The sequence below is a fragment of the Desmodus rotundus genome, chromosome 7 (assembly GCF_022682495.2).
Source record: "Desmodus rotundus isolate HL8 chromosome 7, HLdesRot8A.1, whole genome shotgun sequence".
NCBI classification, from domain to species: domain Eukaryota; kingdom Metazoa; phylum Chordata; class Mammalia; order Chiroptera; family Phyllostomidae; genus Desmodus; species Desmodus rotundus.
The window spans coordinates 42360633-42381019 of NC_071393.1; the positions used below are offsets into that span (position 1 = coordinate 42360633).

General features: G+C 35.9%; 1 protein-coding gene across 2 annotated transcripts in view; it reads left to right on the plus strand.

Moving 5' to 3' along the window:
- Positions 1–20387, plus strand: part of MDGA2 (MAM domain containing glycosylphosphatidylinositol anchor 2) — an 829607-nt gene that overhangs the window by 745219 nt on the left and 64001 nt on the right. For both annotated transcript variants that reach the window (XM_024573956.3, XM_053928205.1), the window contains one exon: positions 574–722. In XM_024573956.3, the coding sequence (XP_024429724.3) occupies positions 574–722 (149 nt within the window). The remainder of the gene's footprint in view (positions 1–573; positions 723–20387) is intronic.

Genomic DNA, 20387 nt, shown 5'->3' on the forward strand with positions numbered 1-20387 from the left:
GTCAGGCCTTTGTGGGTGTTATCTCCTCCCCCATCTCTTCACCTTGAATTGTGCCAGTGGTCAGACCTAGTTTTCTTCTCACACTCTTGATAACATCTTCAGTCTCAGGGCTTTCAATCTAAAATCTATGTTGTGCCGCTGGTTAGCAGATCACATCTACAACCCTGGCCTTTCCTGAATTCTAGCCTAGTATATCCCTCTGGATATCTCTATTCAGATCATTCACATTGTTCAAAAATGACTTCCTGATCTTCTCTCCCCAAATTTGACCCTCCCCAAATTTTTAATCTCATTTTCTGGAAATTCCAATCTTCCAGTTTTTAGGTCAAAAAACTTGTGATTATCCTTTATTCTGTCTTCCTCTCAGACTGCTAATCTAATCAACCAGGAAATCCACTTGCATCTATTCTCAAAATTCTCCAGAAAATTGATTAGATTTTCATAATATGACTTTTCAAATTCAAGAGTTTCTTATGGAACTCCTAGTGGAAAATGGAAAAAGGGGCAAAAAGATTAAGTCCATTTAACTGCAATATGTCGTCATTCAAATTGAAGCACTCCTTCTGTTTTTAGGAAAGGCCTATGCTCCGGAATTCTATTATGACACCTATAATCCTGTGTGGCAAAACAGACACCGGGTTTATTCCTACAGTCTCCAGTGGACTCAGATGAACCCCGATGCGGTGGATCGGATTGTGGCGTACCGGCTGGGTATCAGGCAGGTGAGCAACTTCACTGGTGGCTTTTCTTTTTAATCTGTGATCCTCTGTGAAGGCATTCTTACTATAGTTTGTTGCTATTTTAATTATTTTGCATGAACTTCAGAATATATTTTTCTATATGAAAGATACAATTCCTCTACACAGAACTGTTCTTAATTATTTACAAATCTTTGCAATTAATTTATGCATACCTTTCTAGGACAGCAGACATATTAAAGTGACATCTTTTAAGCCTTGTAAATCCTTCACCACTAGATTTGTTATAGAGATTACATGTTCTAATCACTCTGAAAGCAACATCTGAGGTGGTCTCATGCTTACCTATACTGCAAAATTATTTGTCTTCTTTGGTAAGAAGCTGGAAAACTTACATTTTTAACTGTAAGTGGTTCAAAGTATATATAGGATGCAGCAGTGGGTCATGTGGAAACTTTCTGTTAAAGTTAATTTAATATGTATTAAGGATAGAGATATTTTAGTGAAATGAGAAGAGCTAATCAAATATGGTTTCCTCAAGTAGCCAAAGATTGTAGGTTATGGGAAAGTATTATATTTTTTTCAAAAGTACTGCTGTTAAACTCAAGTATCCTTTGTTTGTATAAATGATATTTTTGAAATTTAAATGTAGATCTTTACATTGTTTTCTGTTATATAGTGTATTATCTGGGGTGACTGTTTTAGCATAACAAAATATTTTTGAAGATTTTTTTATTTTGAAGATTTGTCTGTTATCTTGCCTCACAGCTTTGTAAAGTATGTTTTCCATACCTTAACTAAATCACAGAATAGCATTTTGAGTTTAGATAATAGAAAAAAAATGTTGTTTGGAGAAAGACTAATTAACCATTGGCAATGCCCTTCCATGTACAGTCACGAAAGCAAGGTTTTTCTATCTAGTTCACAAAGTTATAGTAAAAGACTGTATAAAATACTGCACTCAAATTAAGAAACAATTTGTGTAGACTATTTTATCCAACATGTCTAATAATCTAAAAAAATATTTTCCTAGGGAATACAGCTGGGATTTGATAATCACTGCTTCCTTGCCTCAGTACTCCCAGGTCACCGATAGAGCGGACAGCAGTGGGTCAGGTGGAAACTTTCTCTGTATAAGCCCACATTTACTTCAGCCCCTAATTAAATCTGAGTAAATTCCAAATCTATGTCAAAATTGGTTTAATTTGATGACAACTTGTTTTGATAGAGAAGATGCCAGAGCCATAATTTCCTCTTTAGTTTCTCACTTCCTTCCTCGTCTCTTCCTTGGACTGTCTGGGTGACTGCCGTGGCTTCCTGTGCGTGCAAGGACTGCCTGTTTTTACGTCTTCACTGTTTACTCAGCTCTGCCCACCGGTCCCTCCCCTTACTCTGCCGTTCCTCAAAACCTTTGTTCCCAGTGTCGCCTTTGGGGATGCAAGTCACTTTCTCTGTAATTCGGATTTAACAGAAAATAGTTACCATTGGAGTACTCCCTCTCAAACAGACAGATAGTAGCAGAATTAGACTTCCTCCGAGGAGGACTCAGACTAATTAAAGCTGCGCCTTCTCATCCACACCTTGTACTCATTATTAATAAACTACCCCTGTAATATATGTTGCCAGTGTTGCTATGCTAGTTTTCAATGACAGTTTCTCCCTTTGATGTTCCTTCCCTAACAGGAGCATCTCCTCTAAATTCTGGAATTTATGTGTCTGATCATAAAACTAGTATGCAAAGGCACACATTTTGTGTCTCTGTGGTGTTCCTCGTTAACAAATTAGATAATTTACTCTTAGTCTACTATCTTAGAATAATTTATATATGTGTGCATATACATATATCTATTTCCCCTTAGTATGTTTTGCTAAAATTGTGAATTCTAGACACATCTAGCTTTCAATTCTAGCCAGTCTAGCCTTAGCATTTGTCAGCTCTATAATCTCGAGCAAATTTCTAAACATGCATAACCCCAGGTTCCCGCCTGGTGAATTAAAGATAATAGTACCTGTCGAGCCATGGGAGTATGGAGAGGCATACATTCTCTACTTTTCTCACAAGCCAGGTTCCCTTCTGCACGGCACTCCTTGCACAAACATCTGTGGCAAGTCTTATACTCACTTGCCAGGGTTGTGTAAGGATTAAAGAAAAGAGTGCACTTTTAAGAACTTAACATGTATATGATTTTCACTTTAGTTTTATTTAGCATACTGTATATTCCAGGCCTAAGTATTATTCCAAGCCATGATTTCTAAAACATAATTTCTGGATATTTTTTCACTATGTCTTGTTTTTATTTTAAACCAATTGTCCTTTCTAATATCCATTTTACTGTTTCACATTTTCTCTTCCACTTTCGGTCTTACTTTAGTGTTCTTGATCGGATCAGTAAGTTTGCTGCTAATGCCCTTCTTCCAAGTTTGTGAGATTCATGTACCCTCCAGAGGAAACCAGATTTCTGCTGTTGTAAAGCACGGTCCAGAAAACATTCCTTTCTCTTACCCAGTTTTTGAAACTAACTCTTTAATTGATAGAGCATTCTTCTCAGCTTCTCTGTTCTTGTGATTTACTTTTATATTCAGAAATAAATATTCTATATTTCTAGAGTGCTTTTTTTATAATGCCCCATTTTAATTTGTAATGTTATTCAGCTACCACATTTTGCCATGGAAGAGAAACTTTGACACACCTCTGGGGGATGTTTCAATGAAGGGTAAAGACAGTGTGCCCCTCTGCGATGCGGACAGGACGGTGACGTGTGTAGTGCAGAGTGAGAACAAAAAGAACATTCCACACACTTCTCTGTCCCCCACTACTGTAGTCTTTACACCGAACCCTTATATGAAACATCTTTATATGCAAAATAGCCTCAGCATATAACCTTTTTTTTGAAGGTCTTCTTATCTATCAGTTTCTGATGATAGGGCAAAAACATTCTAGACAACTAAATTGATATAGTTCCTTAAGAATACTCCCTGTTTAATGATTGGAAACAAGGGTATGATATAAAATAAGGTTATTTGCTAAATTATCTTAGAGATTTAGATTCCTTTTTTCTCAGATATGTACATTTAGATATCAACAGTGTTTTAAGACACAATCAGATACCAGCATTTTAAAAAATCACTTTTGAATTCTGATCCTATGTCCATTGTAATAAAGATTTTATATTATATGCACATGGCCTTTTTAATCTCCCAGCTATCTCATAATCTTGAATCAATGAGCTTTTGAATATAAGCAATGAAAGCTGGGTGATTAAATAAACAATGTTTGGAATGTAAACTAAGCAACGTAAGTTAAAAAAATGGATATTTCCAGTCCTGGCCCATTGGCTCAGTTGGTTGGAGCATAGTCTTGTACATTGAAACATTGTGGATTTGATCCCCAGTCAGGGCACACACCTAAGTTCTGGGTTCGATCCAGTAGGGCGTGTATAAAAGGCAACCAGTCGGTGTTTCTCTCTTACATTGCTTCTCACTTTCTTTCTCTCCCTCCCTTCCTCTCTCTCTAGAATCAATAAGCATGTCCTCAGGTTAGAATTTTTAAAAATTGATGTTTCCCTAATAATTAGTATTTTTATCTTTGATTATGAGACCACATTTTCTTCAAGGGATTATTAGTAATTTATATTACATATTTTATGTTTTAAAATATTTATTTTATCTTATATTTTTATTTTGAGTCTGTATGTCTAAATAATTTTTTCTATCCATAAAATATGTAAGTTATCTAGAGCAAAGTATCTTTCCTTTTAATATGAAATATCACTTTATTCAGTAAATTTCCATATTAGATGATGTCTGAAAAATAAATTTGATTCTTTAAGACTAACAGTAAATTGAGTTCTGAACAGGCCCACTTTGTTTTCAGTCCAGAAATTCTAAGAAATTTTATTACCTATTCTTAACTTAAGTAAGATTGTAAAATTACTGCTATGTTATTAAACCCACAGCTGGATGGGGTCGGAAAACTGAGCCTAGCATTTCTCCAGTTTTCTGGTAAAATTGACTGACCCTTGGTTAAACTCTATGGTTTATGTTTAAATATGTTGGAGAAAATCGTCTCAAAAATCATACACTTTTGTTAAAAGTTACTGCAGTGTATCTAGAAAAAATTGGAATTCTGAAATCACTGCTTTAAGAAACTTAAAAGAGAATAAATACATCATGTGAAGTTGATAATTTAATGCATGGAATAATTTTTTCTTGAGGTCATAATGTCTTTAAGTTATGCCTTTTAGGCTCAGCTAAGCAATTGTTTAATCTCCTTAGACAGCTACTAGCCTCTCAATTATTTGCTTCATTTGTTGCTTAACAGGAAAGAGAAAAATTTGAGTGTTTGTATTCCTTTGTATCTAATGAATTAAGAAACCAGAAAAAGTGTTTCTAAGTTACCTGAATATACAGAACAATGTAAACATAATTTGACTGCCTTTGCATTTGAAACAAATACAACTGTAGTTTCTTTGCTTAACTTTAATTTTATTATTGTCCATTGCCATTTACCCCCCTTACAGCCCCCGCCCCTGCAGCCACTACGCTGCTGTCCCTGTCCGTGTCCTTGAGTCCTTTTCCCTTGTGGCTGGATCCCTCCACCCCTAACCTGCCCTGGAGCTGTCAGCCTGCTCTCCATCTATGAGTCTGTCTCTATTTTGCTTGTTCGATCAGTTTCTAATAATAAAGTATTTTAGAGTTTACACAGTTCTCTTTTTATACTCTGCCATAGCAACACAAAGTAGATATGACTTTTTGTCATCTTTGGAAAGGAGGATATTTTATTGAGTAAAATGCGTTAATTGCCCCTGTTCCTGTATTGTTAGGTCCTGACATATTGAAATGCTTAAAATTATAATATTCATTTGCTCACCCAGTAAGTCAATAAAACTTGGAGTAAATTAATCATACAGTAATTACCAGGATTTAACAATAGAAGTATTGCCCTCAGCATCCTGTTGAAATAGGGACATGTGCAAAATGTGTAGAAACAGGTATGGGAGCAGTTAGTCCCGCAGGGCAGCGGGGTTCAGTGACGTGATCACCAAAGTGGAGGCTGGTGTGTTAGTTTTTAAAGGTTTATATGTAAATGTTCTTCATAAACAGTTATTGCTAATTACTACTCAAGATATAATTTATCCCAAATATACTGTTTGGTATAATTGATTATTGGATGAATTAATTATAAATTTAATTGTTTTCCATGCATGTGACTATAATTACTGAGCTATAGTTTCTTTTACATAAAACAATTTTTGTATTTCATTAACTAATTTGTAACTTTTTGTTGATTAAAACCCTAATATTATATCTTAGTAATTACAATTCATAAATTTATCATGTGCATATGTGACCATATACTTGATACTTGTGGTTATTAATATTGCTAAGTCCCTCATTTAATGTGATAATAGAAGGAGAAGGAAAAACAACAACTGAAGAGAATACAATGTAATTAGTTGGTCTCGGGGGATGGCTTTTTATGCTTTAGCAACCTACTTGAAGTATTAATTTCTATACAGTGTACAGATGCTGAAGAAAAATGATAGGATAAAATAGAAGTGAAATTAGAATAATGTACATGATTGAGTTAAGCCAATTGCACTGATTTTTTTTTTAGAGAGATGTTTGGAAGAACCACTTGACATAGGGCATTTAATGCTGGTCTTCAGAAATCTGTGGACAATTGATAGACAATCTGGATTCATTTTATAGTCTTAGGCCATAAATAAATTTACATCTATAGCCTATTCACACCAGGCAGAGTATATTGTATGCTATTACAATAAAGGCAGAGACAACGATTGGGCATATTTGCAGTAGGATTTAGATTAGAGCAGTGAAGAGGGAGGGGAAAAATCGAATGAAGAAAATGTTGAAATAGGTCAAATTTGAATATTGATTTAATTTGACTTTGCTTAGCCTGATATTCTCAATTTGTTTTGTAATGACAATGAAAAAAAGAAAATACCTTTGAATAAAATTAACGAAGGATGTGAAGGGCCTATACACAGAAAAATAAAACATATTTAAAAGAAATTAAAGAAGACAAAGAAATGGAAAGATGTTTCATGTTCATAGATTGGAAGAATCAACATATTTTAAATGACTATACCCAAAGCCATATAAATATTTAATGCATTCACCATCAAAATCTCAATGGCAGTTTTTAAAGAAATTGAGCAAAAAAATTATCAAATTTATATGAAACTACAAAAGACCCCAAATAACCAAAGCAATCCCTAGAAAAAAAGAATAAAGTGGAGCTATCACACTGCCTGACTTTAAATTATACTACAAAGTGACAGTGATCAGAACGGCATGGTATCAACAGAAATATACAAATCGACCGGTGGAACAGAATTGAGATCTCAGAAATAAACACACATGTACATGGGCAAATAATTGTTGCAAAGGAGACAAAAACACACAATGGGGAAATGAAAGCCTCTTCAATAAATGGTGCTGGGAAAATTGGAAAGCTGCACACAAAGAATGAAACTGGACTGCTATTTGTCATCATATAAAAAATTAACTTAACGCGGCCAAAGACCTACATATAACAACTGCAATAAATTTCACAGGAGAAAACGTAGGTACTAAACTTATGGACCTTGGTCTTAGAGAGTAATTTATAAATTTAACTTCAAAGGTAAAGGAAGTAAAAGCCAAAACAAATGAGTGGGACTACATCAAACTAAAAAACAAACAAACAAAAATCTGCACAGCAAAAGAAACAAAAAGGCAACCAACTCAATGAGACAAGATATTTGCAAACAACAGCTCCAACAATGGGTTAATATCCAAAATATATAAAAAACTCACACAACTCAACAACAAAAGAACAAATGATCCAATTAAAAAATAGGCAGAGGACCTAAACAGACACTTCTCCCAAATTGACATACAAATGGTCAAAAGATATCTGAAAAGATGCTCAACTTCACTAGCTACTAGGGAAATGCAAATTGAAATTACAATGAGGTACAATCTCACCCTGTTAGAATGGTTATTCTGAACAAGACAAATGATAAGTGTTGGAGAGATTGTGGAGAAAAAGGAACTCTTATTCACTGCTGATGAGAATGTGAACTGGTACAGCCACTATGGGAAACAGTATGGAGGCTCCTCAAAAAATTTAGAATAGAGTTACCATATGACCCGCAACCCTTTTGGATAGATGATAACCTTTGGGTATCTATCAAAAAATTTTAAAAACATTTATTCACAAAGAAATATGGCCCCCTATATTCATTGCAGCATTATACACCGTGGCCAAACATGGAAACAACCGAACTGTCTTTGGACAGAGGACTGGATAGGGATGTGGTACATATACACTATGGAAGAGCACTCAGCCATAAGAAAAGGTGCAGTACTACCATTTGAGACAAATACGCTTTATTTTAAATGAATGCTTAAATATATAATTGCCCTGGCAGCTGTGGCTCAGTCGGTTGGAGTGTCAGCCCATAAACTGAAGGATCTTGGGTTCAATCTGTCTGGGTTCAAACTGTTCCATCACGGGTCAGGGCACCTGTCTAAGCTGTGGGTTCAGGCTGGTAGGGGCACCTGTGAGAGGCAACTGATTGATGTTTCTCTCCCTCTCTTTCTCCCCCGCTTCCCCCTTTCTAAAAGTCAATAAGGATGTCCTTGGGTGAAGATCAAAAAATAATATAGTGTAAAGAACCCAATGGAGCTCAACAAATGTGTTTTGAGGGACTACCCGAGTCGATAAACAAAGGATTAAATAAACACATCTGTATACATGTGATCCATGTGCAGGAACAACAAAATATTGTTACAGAGCAAGAGGGTGGGGGTGGTTCACGATAAATTATTACAGAAAGGATTCCGCCTTTCTGTCTCTGGAGGTTCCTTCCCCCCACGCCCACCTGCTAGGTTCGCAATGCCCGCCGCCAGAGGAAAGACGTCTCTCAATGCCAGAGACTGGTGAAAAGGAAAGGAATTGTTTATTCAAAAGTTACACAAACTTAGAATAATGACCTAATGTCTTCAGTAAGATACTAAAGTCCTCTAGAATACCCACAGATGCACAGTCCTTCCCTCTCCCTGTGCCCAGTCCGGGGTACCGTGTCTCAGGAAAGGAAGTAGAAGTCCGTGATTCAGGCTCCGGGCACCATCAGCTGTGTGGCTGCTGCGATCTCCAGTTAATCCAAAGCCATGTGGCACCTTCCCATGGCCCAGCAGCAAGAGTCCTTTCTCCCCTTTTCTATGGCTGCAAAGTCTCTCCTGCTGCCTAAGCCGCATGGCAAGAAGAAACACTGCAAAACCTCGTGGTCCTCTTCCTTTCCCTCAGAACCGCGTGGTCCTTTTCCCCACTTCAGAACCACATGGACCTCTATCCATCTACTTGCTTCAGAGCCTCGTGGTTCACTCCTTCCTTCAGAGCTGCATGGTCTCTTCTTTACTTCAGAGCCGCATGGTCTCTCTTCTTCCCTTCAGAGCCACATGGTCTCTCTTCTACTTCAGACCCGCATGGTCTCTCTTTTACTTCAGAGCCGCATGGTCCCTCCTACCTATGGCTGCCGGGCCTAGGTTTAAATCCCTGTTCCCATCTTCCTTTGCAGCCCATTTCCGACTCCTCCTACAGTCAGCTATACCTGCCAGCATCCCCGTATTCTTCCAGCTTTACTGGGCTGCCATAGTAAGTCTGGGCAGGTGTGGCCCCATGGCTTGGAGCCAATCATCTCCAAGCTCTCACGCAGGCCCTGTAACCAGGGGGAGTTGCTTCCCAGTCCCATCTTGGGTGGAAGCCACTCCCATCTCCCTGGCTCAAAGCAGGGCCACAGCTATTTAACATATCCATGAAACCAGTTAAAGGTTATAGATATGTTAAATGACTGCCAGGGGTTAGCTACAAAGCTGTTGCTACCCAAAACAGCTCTGAATGGCCCTGTTCCATGTGTCCCATCCCCCCTGGCTCAGGCCTGTAGGGGTGAGGACATCCTATATACATTTTTCTAATGTTTCTGGGACACCCCGAGTCCTGGACCCCATTACAAATCCCTTCTTGGGGCCCTCCTCTTGGCTGCACCCTGCTTCAATATGACACCTGTTCCTATAAATAACTAGAGCCTTAATGTTCTTTGATTTTTCATTTGTGATTAGATGCTATATACCGTTACACAAGTATGTACATGGTTTAAGAAATGAACAGAACAGAAAGAGTTTATGATCTAATAAAGCTTTATTCTGACCTGGGGAGCAGACAGAAAAAATAAACAGAATAATTTCAGAAAGTGATTAATGCAACACATAATGCACAGATAAAGGGAAACTGTTATTAAAATTCATTCGGTATCCAGAGGATCTCATGAAAAGGTGAAAAGGTAGCAAAAGACTTATTCTTACTTTCCCCACATGTTCATCATTCTGAGTCAATTTTCAAAACATTGTTATAACAAGCGGACTTACCGATTAATCTGGGGGGAAAGAAGCAATCTAATTTTGAATAATCAAGTACAGGAACTAAAATGAAACATTGATAAATTCTCCTACATTCATTTAATATTTAATTTATTCTTGAAAACTAAATGAGGTAAGGTAACTGATGTGAAAACTCAGTGACTACATCCATAACTCTTAATTATGTTCAGGAATAAAAAACCAAGTGTGAGTTGGAATACAGTTGTTTATGTACATAGTGAGGACATATTATGACTGATTTAAATGCAAAAACCTTTTGACAATTTGCAAAACATGTCACTTGCATAAGAGCAGATTGCCACCTGAGAAGAACTTTTGAGGTTGTAAGTATCGTTGTGAATACACAAAGTGCTGTTTTTCTACATCAAACTGAGAAGCTTTTGCCCAGCAAAGGAAACCATCAACAGAATAAAAAGGGAACCCACTGAATGGGCAAACATTTACCAATGATACATCTGATAAGGGGTTAATTTCCAAAATATATAAAAAACATACTACTGAACACCAAGAAGAAAACACAATTAAAAATGGGTAAAGGCAAAATCAAGGGGGAGGGTGGAGGTGGGGGAGGGAGGGGGGTGTGGATGGGGTGGGGTGGAGGGATGGGGAGAAAAGGCACACAACTGTAATTGAATAACAATAAAAAAATTTTTAAAAAATGGGTAAAAGACCTGAGTAGACACTTCTCTAAAAAGGACATACAGTTGGCCAACAGACATATGAAAAAATGTTCAACACTAATCATCAGAGACATACATATTAAAAACACAATGAGATATCACCCCTCACCTGTCAGAATGGCTATCATAATAAACCAACAGACAGTAACTGTTGCCAAGGATGGAGAGAAAAGGGAATGCTCCTTCACTGTTGGTGGGAGTGCAGATTGATGCAGCCACTGTGGAAAGCAGTAGGAGAAAAATTCAAAATGGAACTGACCTATGACCCAGTGTTCCACTTCTTAGAATATATCCAAATAAACCCAAAACACTAATTTAAAAGCATATATGCACCCCTATGTTCATTGCAGCATTGTTTACGATTGCCAAAATTTGGAAGCAGCCCAAGTGCCCATCAGTAAATGAGTGAATAAAAAGCTATGGTGTATTTATACAATGAAACAGTACTCAGTCATATAGAAGAAGGAAATCTTACCCTTTGCAACAGCATGGGTACACCTGGACAGCCTTATGCTAAGTATAATAAGCCAGTACAAGAAAGACAATTGCCATATGGTTTCACTTATATGTGATAAACTAACAAACAAAGTAGAAACAGCCTCATAGATATAGAACAGACTGACAGCTGTCAGAGGGTAGGGGCATTGTAGGGCTGGGTGAAAAAGGTAGAGGGAGAAAAAGAGAGAGAGAGAGAGGAGGAAAGAAAGAAAAAGGAAGGGAGGAAGGGAGGGAGGAAGGGAGGGAGGAAGGGAGGGAGAGAAAAGAAGAAAGAAAGGGAAAGGAAGAAAGAGAGAAGGAAGAAAAAAAAAAAAAAAGAAACCCCATACAACAGTATTTTGATTACCAGAGGGAAAGGGGGTATGCGGAGGGAAGAGAAAGTATAGAAGAATAAATGGTGATGGAAGGAGATTTGCGTTGGGGTGGTGAATACATAATACAACATATAGATGATGTATTGTAGAATTGTACACCTGAAACCTATGTAGTATTATTAACCAATGTCTCCTCAATAAATTCAATGAAAAAGAGTATACTACTCATTATTTATGGACCCAAACTCTTCAAATGCTTATCAGAACACTGAAGCATGTCGTATTGTATATAAGAAACATCAAAAACAACTTGGTAAAACTAAACGGCTCAGGTATGAATTTTCTCAAATATGATTAGTGTGTTTGAACACTCCTGAACCCTTTTATTTTGGGTTGTGTGTCTGTAAATTGTATTAGGCTCAGAAAAGCATTCAGTCTGCCTCACAGATACTCCTATTGCCTATATATTCTTTTATAGATTAAACCCAGTTTGTAAAATTACACTTTTATTATCAATGCCAGTGTCAATAATAGTAATAACAATGTTGTGATTTTTAATAATATTAAAATATTATTTTACAGGCTTCAAATATTTCAAAGAAATTATATAACATTTATGCATTTTCCCTTTTTCAACAAATGTATATTTTCTAAACACACTTGTTTATAAAGTGATTCTAATTGAACCTAACATTGTCTAAAGTTTTCTTCTTTTTCGAATAATAAATATTGATTTGATAATGGGGTCTAGAGTTGATAGTTCTAATTATCAACTAGATGTACAAAAAAATAATCCAGCAATCAAGCAGATGCTATATACAAAGGCATTTACTATCATTTCAACTTCAAAAAACTATTGCTTAGAATGCAGACTATCATAATAAATGATCAAGTAATAGTTAATGAGCAAAGCCACAATTCAAGATAAAGTATGAACTTTGTGGTGAAGCCTGGAGCATTTTAACATGCCATACAGTACAAATAATATAACAAGAATATATATTAGACAACAATGAGTGCAATTAGGTTTTATTGGAAAATGAAATAATTATATTTGGATCTTTTACCCAGTGTCTCTATAAGGAAGCTGAGGAAGGGAAATACTTCCTTTGATTAGAAAGAGAATGACGTTATCCTAGGTCAAGTGAGGAACTGGAAAATTTGGTCAAGATTCGAAAATAAAACTTTTGAAGCATCAAACTAAAAATGATTGAATTAGGGTAGTAAAAAGTCAGGGCATATACCCAGCTGTTCTCTCTGTAACAGCTACATTAAGCTAACTCTGCCCTAACACTAAAATTAAAAGAGTGCATTTTGTGAGATAAAAAACATAACCTATTGAAAAAGAAATTTTAAGTTGTACAACCAAAAAGAGAAACTGGTTAATCTGTATATTTAACTAGATCTGTGGACTGCCCATGTCTTAGAGATTGCAGCAAAAGAAGTATTGCCATACGAAGCGGTGTAAATCTTGAGAAAATACCCATTTTCTCTCCTACAAAATGCTACCCAGCATTACCTTGTACATAAAGCAGATTCTTAACCATTATACCATTATTCGCTGATAACACAAAGATGTTATGGCCACATCTAAAGCAGTAAGCATAGACAAATTGTAGGAAAAACTCTTGTAGCTCTTGTGTTATATACATTTTACAAGGGGCAAGACCCAAAAAGACCGGAATTTATTTATAAAAAAATGTGTATTTATTCTTACATGTTTAAACTTCAGTCACCTTCAAAGTACTCTCCTTTGCATGCAATACACCTATCGAGACAGTTTTTTCCACAGCTCAGAACAGTTTTTGAACTCGTCAGTTTTGATGCCTTTTCATGCTTCTGCCATTTTTCGTTTCACCTCTTCCACATCAGCAAAATGGTCCCCTTGGAGAACTTTTTCATTCAAGGAAACAAACAAACAAACAAAAAAGTCACTCAGGGTGACATCCAGTGAATAGGGAGGGTGGGGCACTGGAGTCACGCCATTTTTCTTCAAAAACTGCTGAACTCTCAGCTCAGTGTGGTCAGGTGCATTCATTAAATAACCCATTGTGAAAAAGGCAAATGCACTGAATGAGTCTTCAAAAAAATTCACTGAAGCTGAAGGCAGGCTCTCATAAGGCCAGCTGGCGCACTGATACAGATGGGCTCCTAGAACACGCACCTAGTCAGGGAAGCCTGTACTACCAGGGGCCCGCCCTCCAGAAGACAGTTCCAGTATTTTTGGGTCCCCCCTCATACATCATTACAGTGCTGTGCTTATTTTAGTGCAGTTGCTTTAGCATAGCAAAAAAGTCAGTTTTTGGAAGAAGGAGATTTTTTTTTAGATTACTGTAGTTTCAGATATAAGATAACTTTTATGTATTCAAACATATGTTGGAAAAGTGTAGAACCTTATTTAGGAAAAGATAATACATCCTGTATATAATTCCTCCATGCAGTGAGGGGGCAAAGAAATGTATGTGGAAATAGATACAATGTGGGGTTCCTGAAGTAAAATTGTATCTCTTTTTAAAAGAGATCTGAGCACAATATGATAAAATATTGCATTCATTTTATTGATAAATCTATAATAATTGTTTATATATTGTCATTATGTTTCTGCAGTTTAACATTTTCATAGCTTTAAAACATTTTAAATTAAAATATTTGTGGTTAGGATGTCTTGTTTTGTTTTTACTCAATCTAACCACAGATTTTTATGCACCATTGCTAATATTCAGCTAGCTAAGTTAGTAATAGAAAGGCAAAGCTAATAGTGGGTCATGGTATCGTGTTAATAACACATCTCATCTATAGAATCACATATTCCACAATGTTCAAATATTCATCCATTTCAATGATTCAGTGGTTTTTAAAGACCACCACCCTAATGTTACTGGGGACGAGAAAGCTTCCCTTAAATTTCTTGATGTGCCCAAATACAAACAGTTAATAGATATAAAAATAAAAACAAAAACCAAGCAACCAGACTTAGGTATTCAATCCTTAACCACTACGAACCTTTTGCTTTTAAGACATTCCTACACAGTTATATGCCTTTTCTGTCCTAAATCTCTGCTCAACGCATCTTGTTAGGTAATGTCCTTAGATTCATATGATAAAGTTCTAGTAATACGTAAGCCACATTATACTAAAAAAACCCCTGTCATTTTTAAATAAAGACAAAAATAGCACATACAACAAAAAGTCCCATTTGAAATAGAAGAGGAACCATGACGAAGCACCCACAAGGATGGTGGCTTAGGTGGGGCCTACAGTTTTCTCCCCAGGTCCATCCATCTCCCTCCTGCTGTCATGGTGTCTCCAAAGCTGGGTTTGGAAAGGGGTAAAAGTGCTGCTAGATTTCTTTTTCATAGAGAACTCTGCTATTGACTGTTAAATGCTACCTTTGCTTAATGTGAGCTAAAATTCATATCGTGTTTCAGTATTTTTGTTGATGTTATTGTCTGATTAAAACGATTGACAACTTTGTGTTAATTACTTGGTTGACACCGATGTAATGTTTCATTTTTTGCCAACCCCTACTCCCCATTCAGTCTTGCAATCTTGTCCTGGAGTATTTGCTTTTAATCTCTTTCTTTCCCAACCTCCTTTATTTTTATTCAGTGGAGCCACTATACGATATATGCTCACCACTACCTACATTGCATCTGTCAATTACCAAAAAAATGTCTATGAATAATGTTCTCAAAATTTTAGTGTTTTGTCCCTCGACTTACCACTTAACAGATCTGTACTTGGATGCCTGAGTTACCTCTCATCCATAACACGTCTAAATCCTGATGTATTCTCTCTGGCCTGGCCTTCCTCAAATGTCCCCATTACACCGAATACTTCATCATTTATTTCACTGCTTAAGCCAGAGGGAAACTGGGAATAGTTTTTGACACTCATATCTGTTTCATTTCTTATATCTAGTTCATAACCAACTTCTGCCAATTGTATCTCTTGAATCTACTTTAACTTTTCATTTATATCCATCTGTACCACTGTCACCAAGTCTAGTTTCTTGCCCAAGAAATTATCAGAGCCTCCTTTTGAATCAACTTTTGCTTCCTCCAAATTATATTTCATAATATGGCCAAGTAGTATTCCATTGTGTATAGGTACCACAGCCTTTTCATTCACTGGTCTGTTCTTGGGCGCTTGGGTTGCTTTCCCATCTTGAGTATTGTGAATAATACTGATGAACACAGGGGTGCTCATCACCCCATGTTCTTTTGAATTAGTGTTTTGGGTTTCTTCAAATATATACCCAGAAGTAAAATCGCTGCATCATAAAGCATTTCAGTTTTTAAGTTTTTGAGGAGCCTCCATACTGTTTTCCACAGTGGCTGCAACCAGACTGCTTTCCCACTAATAGTGCACGAGGGTTCCCTTTCTCCACATCCTTACCAACAATCGCTGTTTGTTGATGTATTGATGATAGTCATTCTGACATTATCGTAGTTTTAAGTTGCACTTCTCTGACTATTAGTGAGGTTGAACAAGTTTTCGTATGTCTATTGGCCATCTGTATGTCCTTTTTGAAAAAAGTATCTATTCAAGTCCTCTGTCCATTTTTTAATTGGATTGTTTGATTTTTTGATGTTCAGTTGTACAAATCCTTTATAAATTTTGCATATTAATCCATTATCACATGCATCATTGATTAATATGTTTTTCCATTCAGTGGGTTATCTTTTCACTTTGTTGATGTTTTCTTTTGCTATGCAAAAATTTTTAGTTTGATGTAGTCACATTTGTTTATTTTTTTTGTTTTCCTTGTCAAAGGAATTATATCATGATTTTCTGTTAAAGTTTACAAATATATTTTAATCTGAGATTTATCTCTATGAGTGTACAATTGATTGTCCTATCTATTTAAGTAGTATCAAGCTACAGTACCCTAACAAAACTTAGGAGATATTCATGTGGACATTATAGATTTCAACTTAGTTAAACTGAATAATTCAACAAAATACATGGTGAGTGTTAAATGATGTGAGCTGTTATGATAAATACTATTACAAAAGAATAATCACTCAGATTATTTGATCAGGAGAATAAGATCAAATTACAGGCGTACCTCAGAGATATTGTGGGTTCCATTCCAAATCACCCAAATAAAGTGAGTTAAAGGTGTGTTTTGGAGATACTGTGGGTTTGGTTCTAGATCGCTGTAACAAGGTAGGAAGTGCAATAAAGTGAGTTTTCATCTTGTTGCTGGCGAACAGTCTTACCTATCACTTGTAAAAGAAAATAAATACAATACCTGTGAAGCGCAATAAAGTAGGTCACAATAAAACAAGGTTTTCCTGCACTTTGGAGGCAAGTGCAGGATGAATGGAATCACAATCCACTGGCAGTAAGGAGTTAACAAGGCTGTTAGAGAAAGTTATTGATGAGAAGTGGAGGGTCAGATGGCATTTAAAGGATCAAAATATAAAACTATTAGTAATAAATCCAGAATTAGCCTCAGTAAAATCTTTTTACATGTAAAACAATATTCAAGTTATTCATAAAAATAATTGAAGGAAGCAATTATGATCCCCTTTTATCAGAAAAATACCAAGAAGAATTGCCAGTATTAAAACCCTGAATCATGATCTATTTGCATATCCTGGAAAAACTATGAGGAAAGAAACTGACTGAGTTACTTAATTCTGACTGATTAAGGTTGAAACCTATAATGAACTAGTCTTTAATTGAGGTGTCCTTTTACCTGATGATGTAATCATGATATGAAAATAATTAGACTGTGTTATTTCCAAACTTGATAGGAAACTAGTTTGTCTTACATAGAAATTTTTCATTACCTGCAAAAGAAGGATGATTTTTTGTGTTATATATGGCCGTTGATTGGTTTTCTTTCTTTCTTTCTCTTTCTTTCTTTCTTTCTTTCTTTCTTTCTTTCTTTCTTTCTTTCTTTCTTTCTTTTCTTTTTCTTTTTTGATTTTATCTATTTGTTTTTAGAGAGAGGGAAAGGAGGGAAAGAGAGAGGGAGAGAAACATCAATGTGTGGTTGCTTCTTGTGCACCCCCTACTGGGGACCTGGCCTGCAACCCAGGCATGTGCCCTTACTGGGAATCCAACCGACAACCCATTGTTTCCCACACTGGTACTCAATCCACTGAGCCACACCAGCCAGGGCTAGTTGGTTTTCAATGTAGTTGGGGTTTTTTGTTTGTTTAATAAATGAAAATAATGAATGCATGGTTGAGAGGATATGCCAGTAATAAACACAAATTTTTTCCTGAGGCAATATTGAAATACCCTGTCACTTAATGATGTATATCATAGTTATGAGCACAGAATTCAGTGCAACCAGAGCATATATTCACTGAAATGCTGAAATAAAATTCAAAAGGAGAATCTGAATTCTCAAACTGTCAAGACTCACAAAATCAAAACCTGTTTGTATGACTCACACTCCTCCCAAGATAGGTTAATTCTCTTAGTCTGTCATCCTTTGCTACAAATTCAGTTGTACGTAATTAGTCCTTCCTTAATTGAAAATCCTTTATCACTTTGCTGAGGGAATATGAATAAACTACACATTCATCAGAAAACAATTTCTGAAAGCAATACATTTAATAGAATAATAACATATGGAGAATATTGATTAAAAATAAAAGGGGTACCCTAGAAATTGGACAATATTGGGTTTCTATATCATCTTTTGCTTCTTACAAACCATGTGACCTGAGAAATTTTATCATTTTTTTTAAGTTTCAGTTGCTTTGATTGAAGAAATAAGAATAATACTAACTCCTTGGATTTTTATAAGGACTAAATGAAGAATAATGTATAAAATCTTTAGTACAGCCTTGGTTGGTGTGGCTCAGTGGATTGAGTGCCAGCCTGCAAACCAAAGGGTTGCTGGTTCAATTCCCAGCCAGGGCACATGCCTGGGTTGTGAGCCAGGTCCCCAGTAGGGGGCACATGAGAGGCAACCACACATTCACATTTTCTCTCCCTCTCTTCCTCCCTCCCTTTCCCTCTGTCTAAAAATAAAGAAAAAATTTTTAAAGATTTAAAAAATTCTTTAGTACAATGATTGGCAAACATTTGGTAGCTATTATTTTTTATTTTAGTGAATAAAAATACTTTAGTTGAATATTCTCTACTGTCATCCTAAACTGCAATTTCATAAACTTTGGAAGATAAATAAAACATGCGATCCCAAGATCCGCCTTTCTGATGTTTGGTGGTTGAATTAAGGGACATACTCTACAGAAGTCAACATCTGGGAATTCTACCCACTGGAGTCACAATGAATTGGAGGGAGCCTGACTCAGTATGATTTGTACTAAAATCACGTAAGAGAATATTGACATAAGCTCACTCCTTTTGGCTGATTTCTTCATCCCTATGTAAAGAACACTGTAGTTCTCAAGTTTGTTCCTAGAAATGTGAGTATAGTATTGAAATATGAATGTGTTATAGACTACATTTGTATCTGTTTAAGTAAATACTATGTTTCCTAAAAGAAGCTCATACTCCATTTTTAGCAGAGTTGTCACTTGTTTCTTGAAAATCTGTTTCCCATAATGGTACCACTTCCCTATAGGTACAAATGTGTTATCCGGACCATGACGAAAGGGACAATTTTTCTGAGCCAGAACCACCCATATTCAGTCCTGCACAATAGCACATTAGCTGTGTAAGTTTCGATACGAACTTTTTCAAATGTTCAAACGTTGTTGCCTTTTCAAACCTTAAAATATTTTATCATAATTACAGTATAAAAGGAAACATGTCTCATTATTTTAAAATGTCCAATAATCAAGGGATGCTTTATGTGATGGAACTGTAGATAGTGGAACTTTATGTGTTCTATCATTTAAACAAAAATAAACCAGTTTTTATAAATTGGTCATTTAATTATTACATCAAGATTTATCTATTCTTTACCTCCATGTGCCTTATCTGTTGCACATCAAATCTTTTAAACTGTACCAAAGAATGATTCTAAACTATATTTTTAAATATAGTTTATAAATTCATAATTACAATTCATTACAAATTAAGTATAATTGTAAGTTGTTACTAACTCCATAAAATAGAAAAACTATTTTATCTTATGTTCATAAAACTTAAGTATAAAGCTAAAAATACATAATTGAGCATTTCTGAAGCTAAGTTTTAGCAATTACCTTTTAAATTTCATGTATATCACAAAGGATCTAAAATTTGCATGCGGTGAGCAGAAAAAGAAGATTCCTTAGCAAGATTCCTTAGAACATTCAATTTGTTATATATGTCTTCTGAGATATGAGAGATTTACCTTTTTTCTTTACTTTTATTGTTTTACTTTTCCAGATATTTTTATTTTAAAAAACATTAATTCTACACATTTTACTAAAGCAGGTAAAAAGCTTATCATTTGAATAAAATTTAAAGTTAACTACGTAGCTACCTCTTTGAATTATTTGGGATTAAACTAAATAATAAGAAAAATGCTGGGAACAAATCCTAGTATTTGGCAGTTAATAAATATTAGTTATGTGAACCTGATGAAAAAAAAAATAAGACAGCTGGTAAGAAGGGCTCCTGGTGGCTAACTGGGCACAAGTTATTAAAACAAACAAGAAATGAAACAGAGCCTCGCTGCCATTTCTGCACAGGGGCCTCTCACCCAAACTGCACTTCACAGACAAGGCAGCACTGCACTGCCTGCCTCTGCCCTGAACCGCCTGCCTGCACTGTGTTTCTGCCATCTGAGCCAGTCCTTATAAAGGGGCTCCTGGCAAACTCTTTCTACC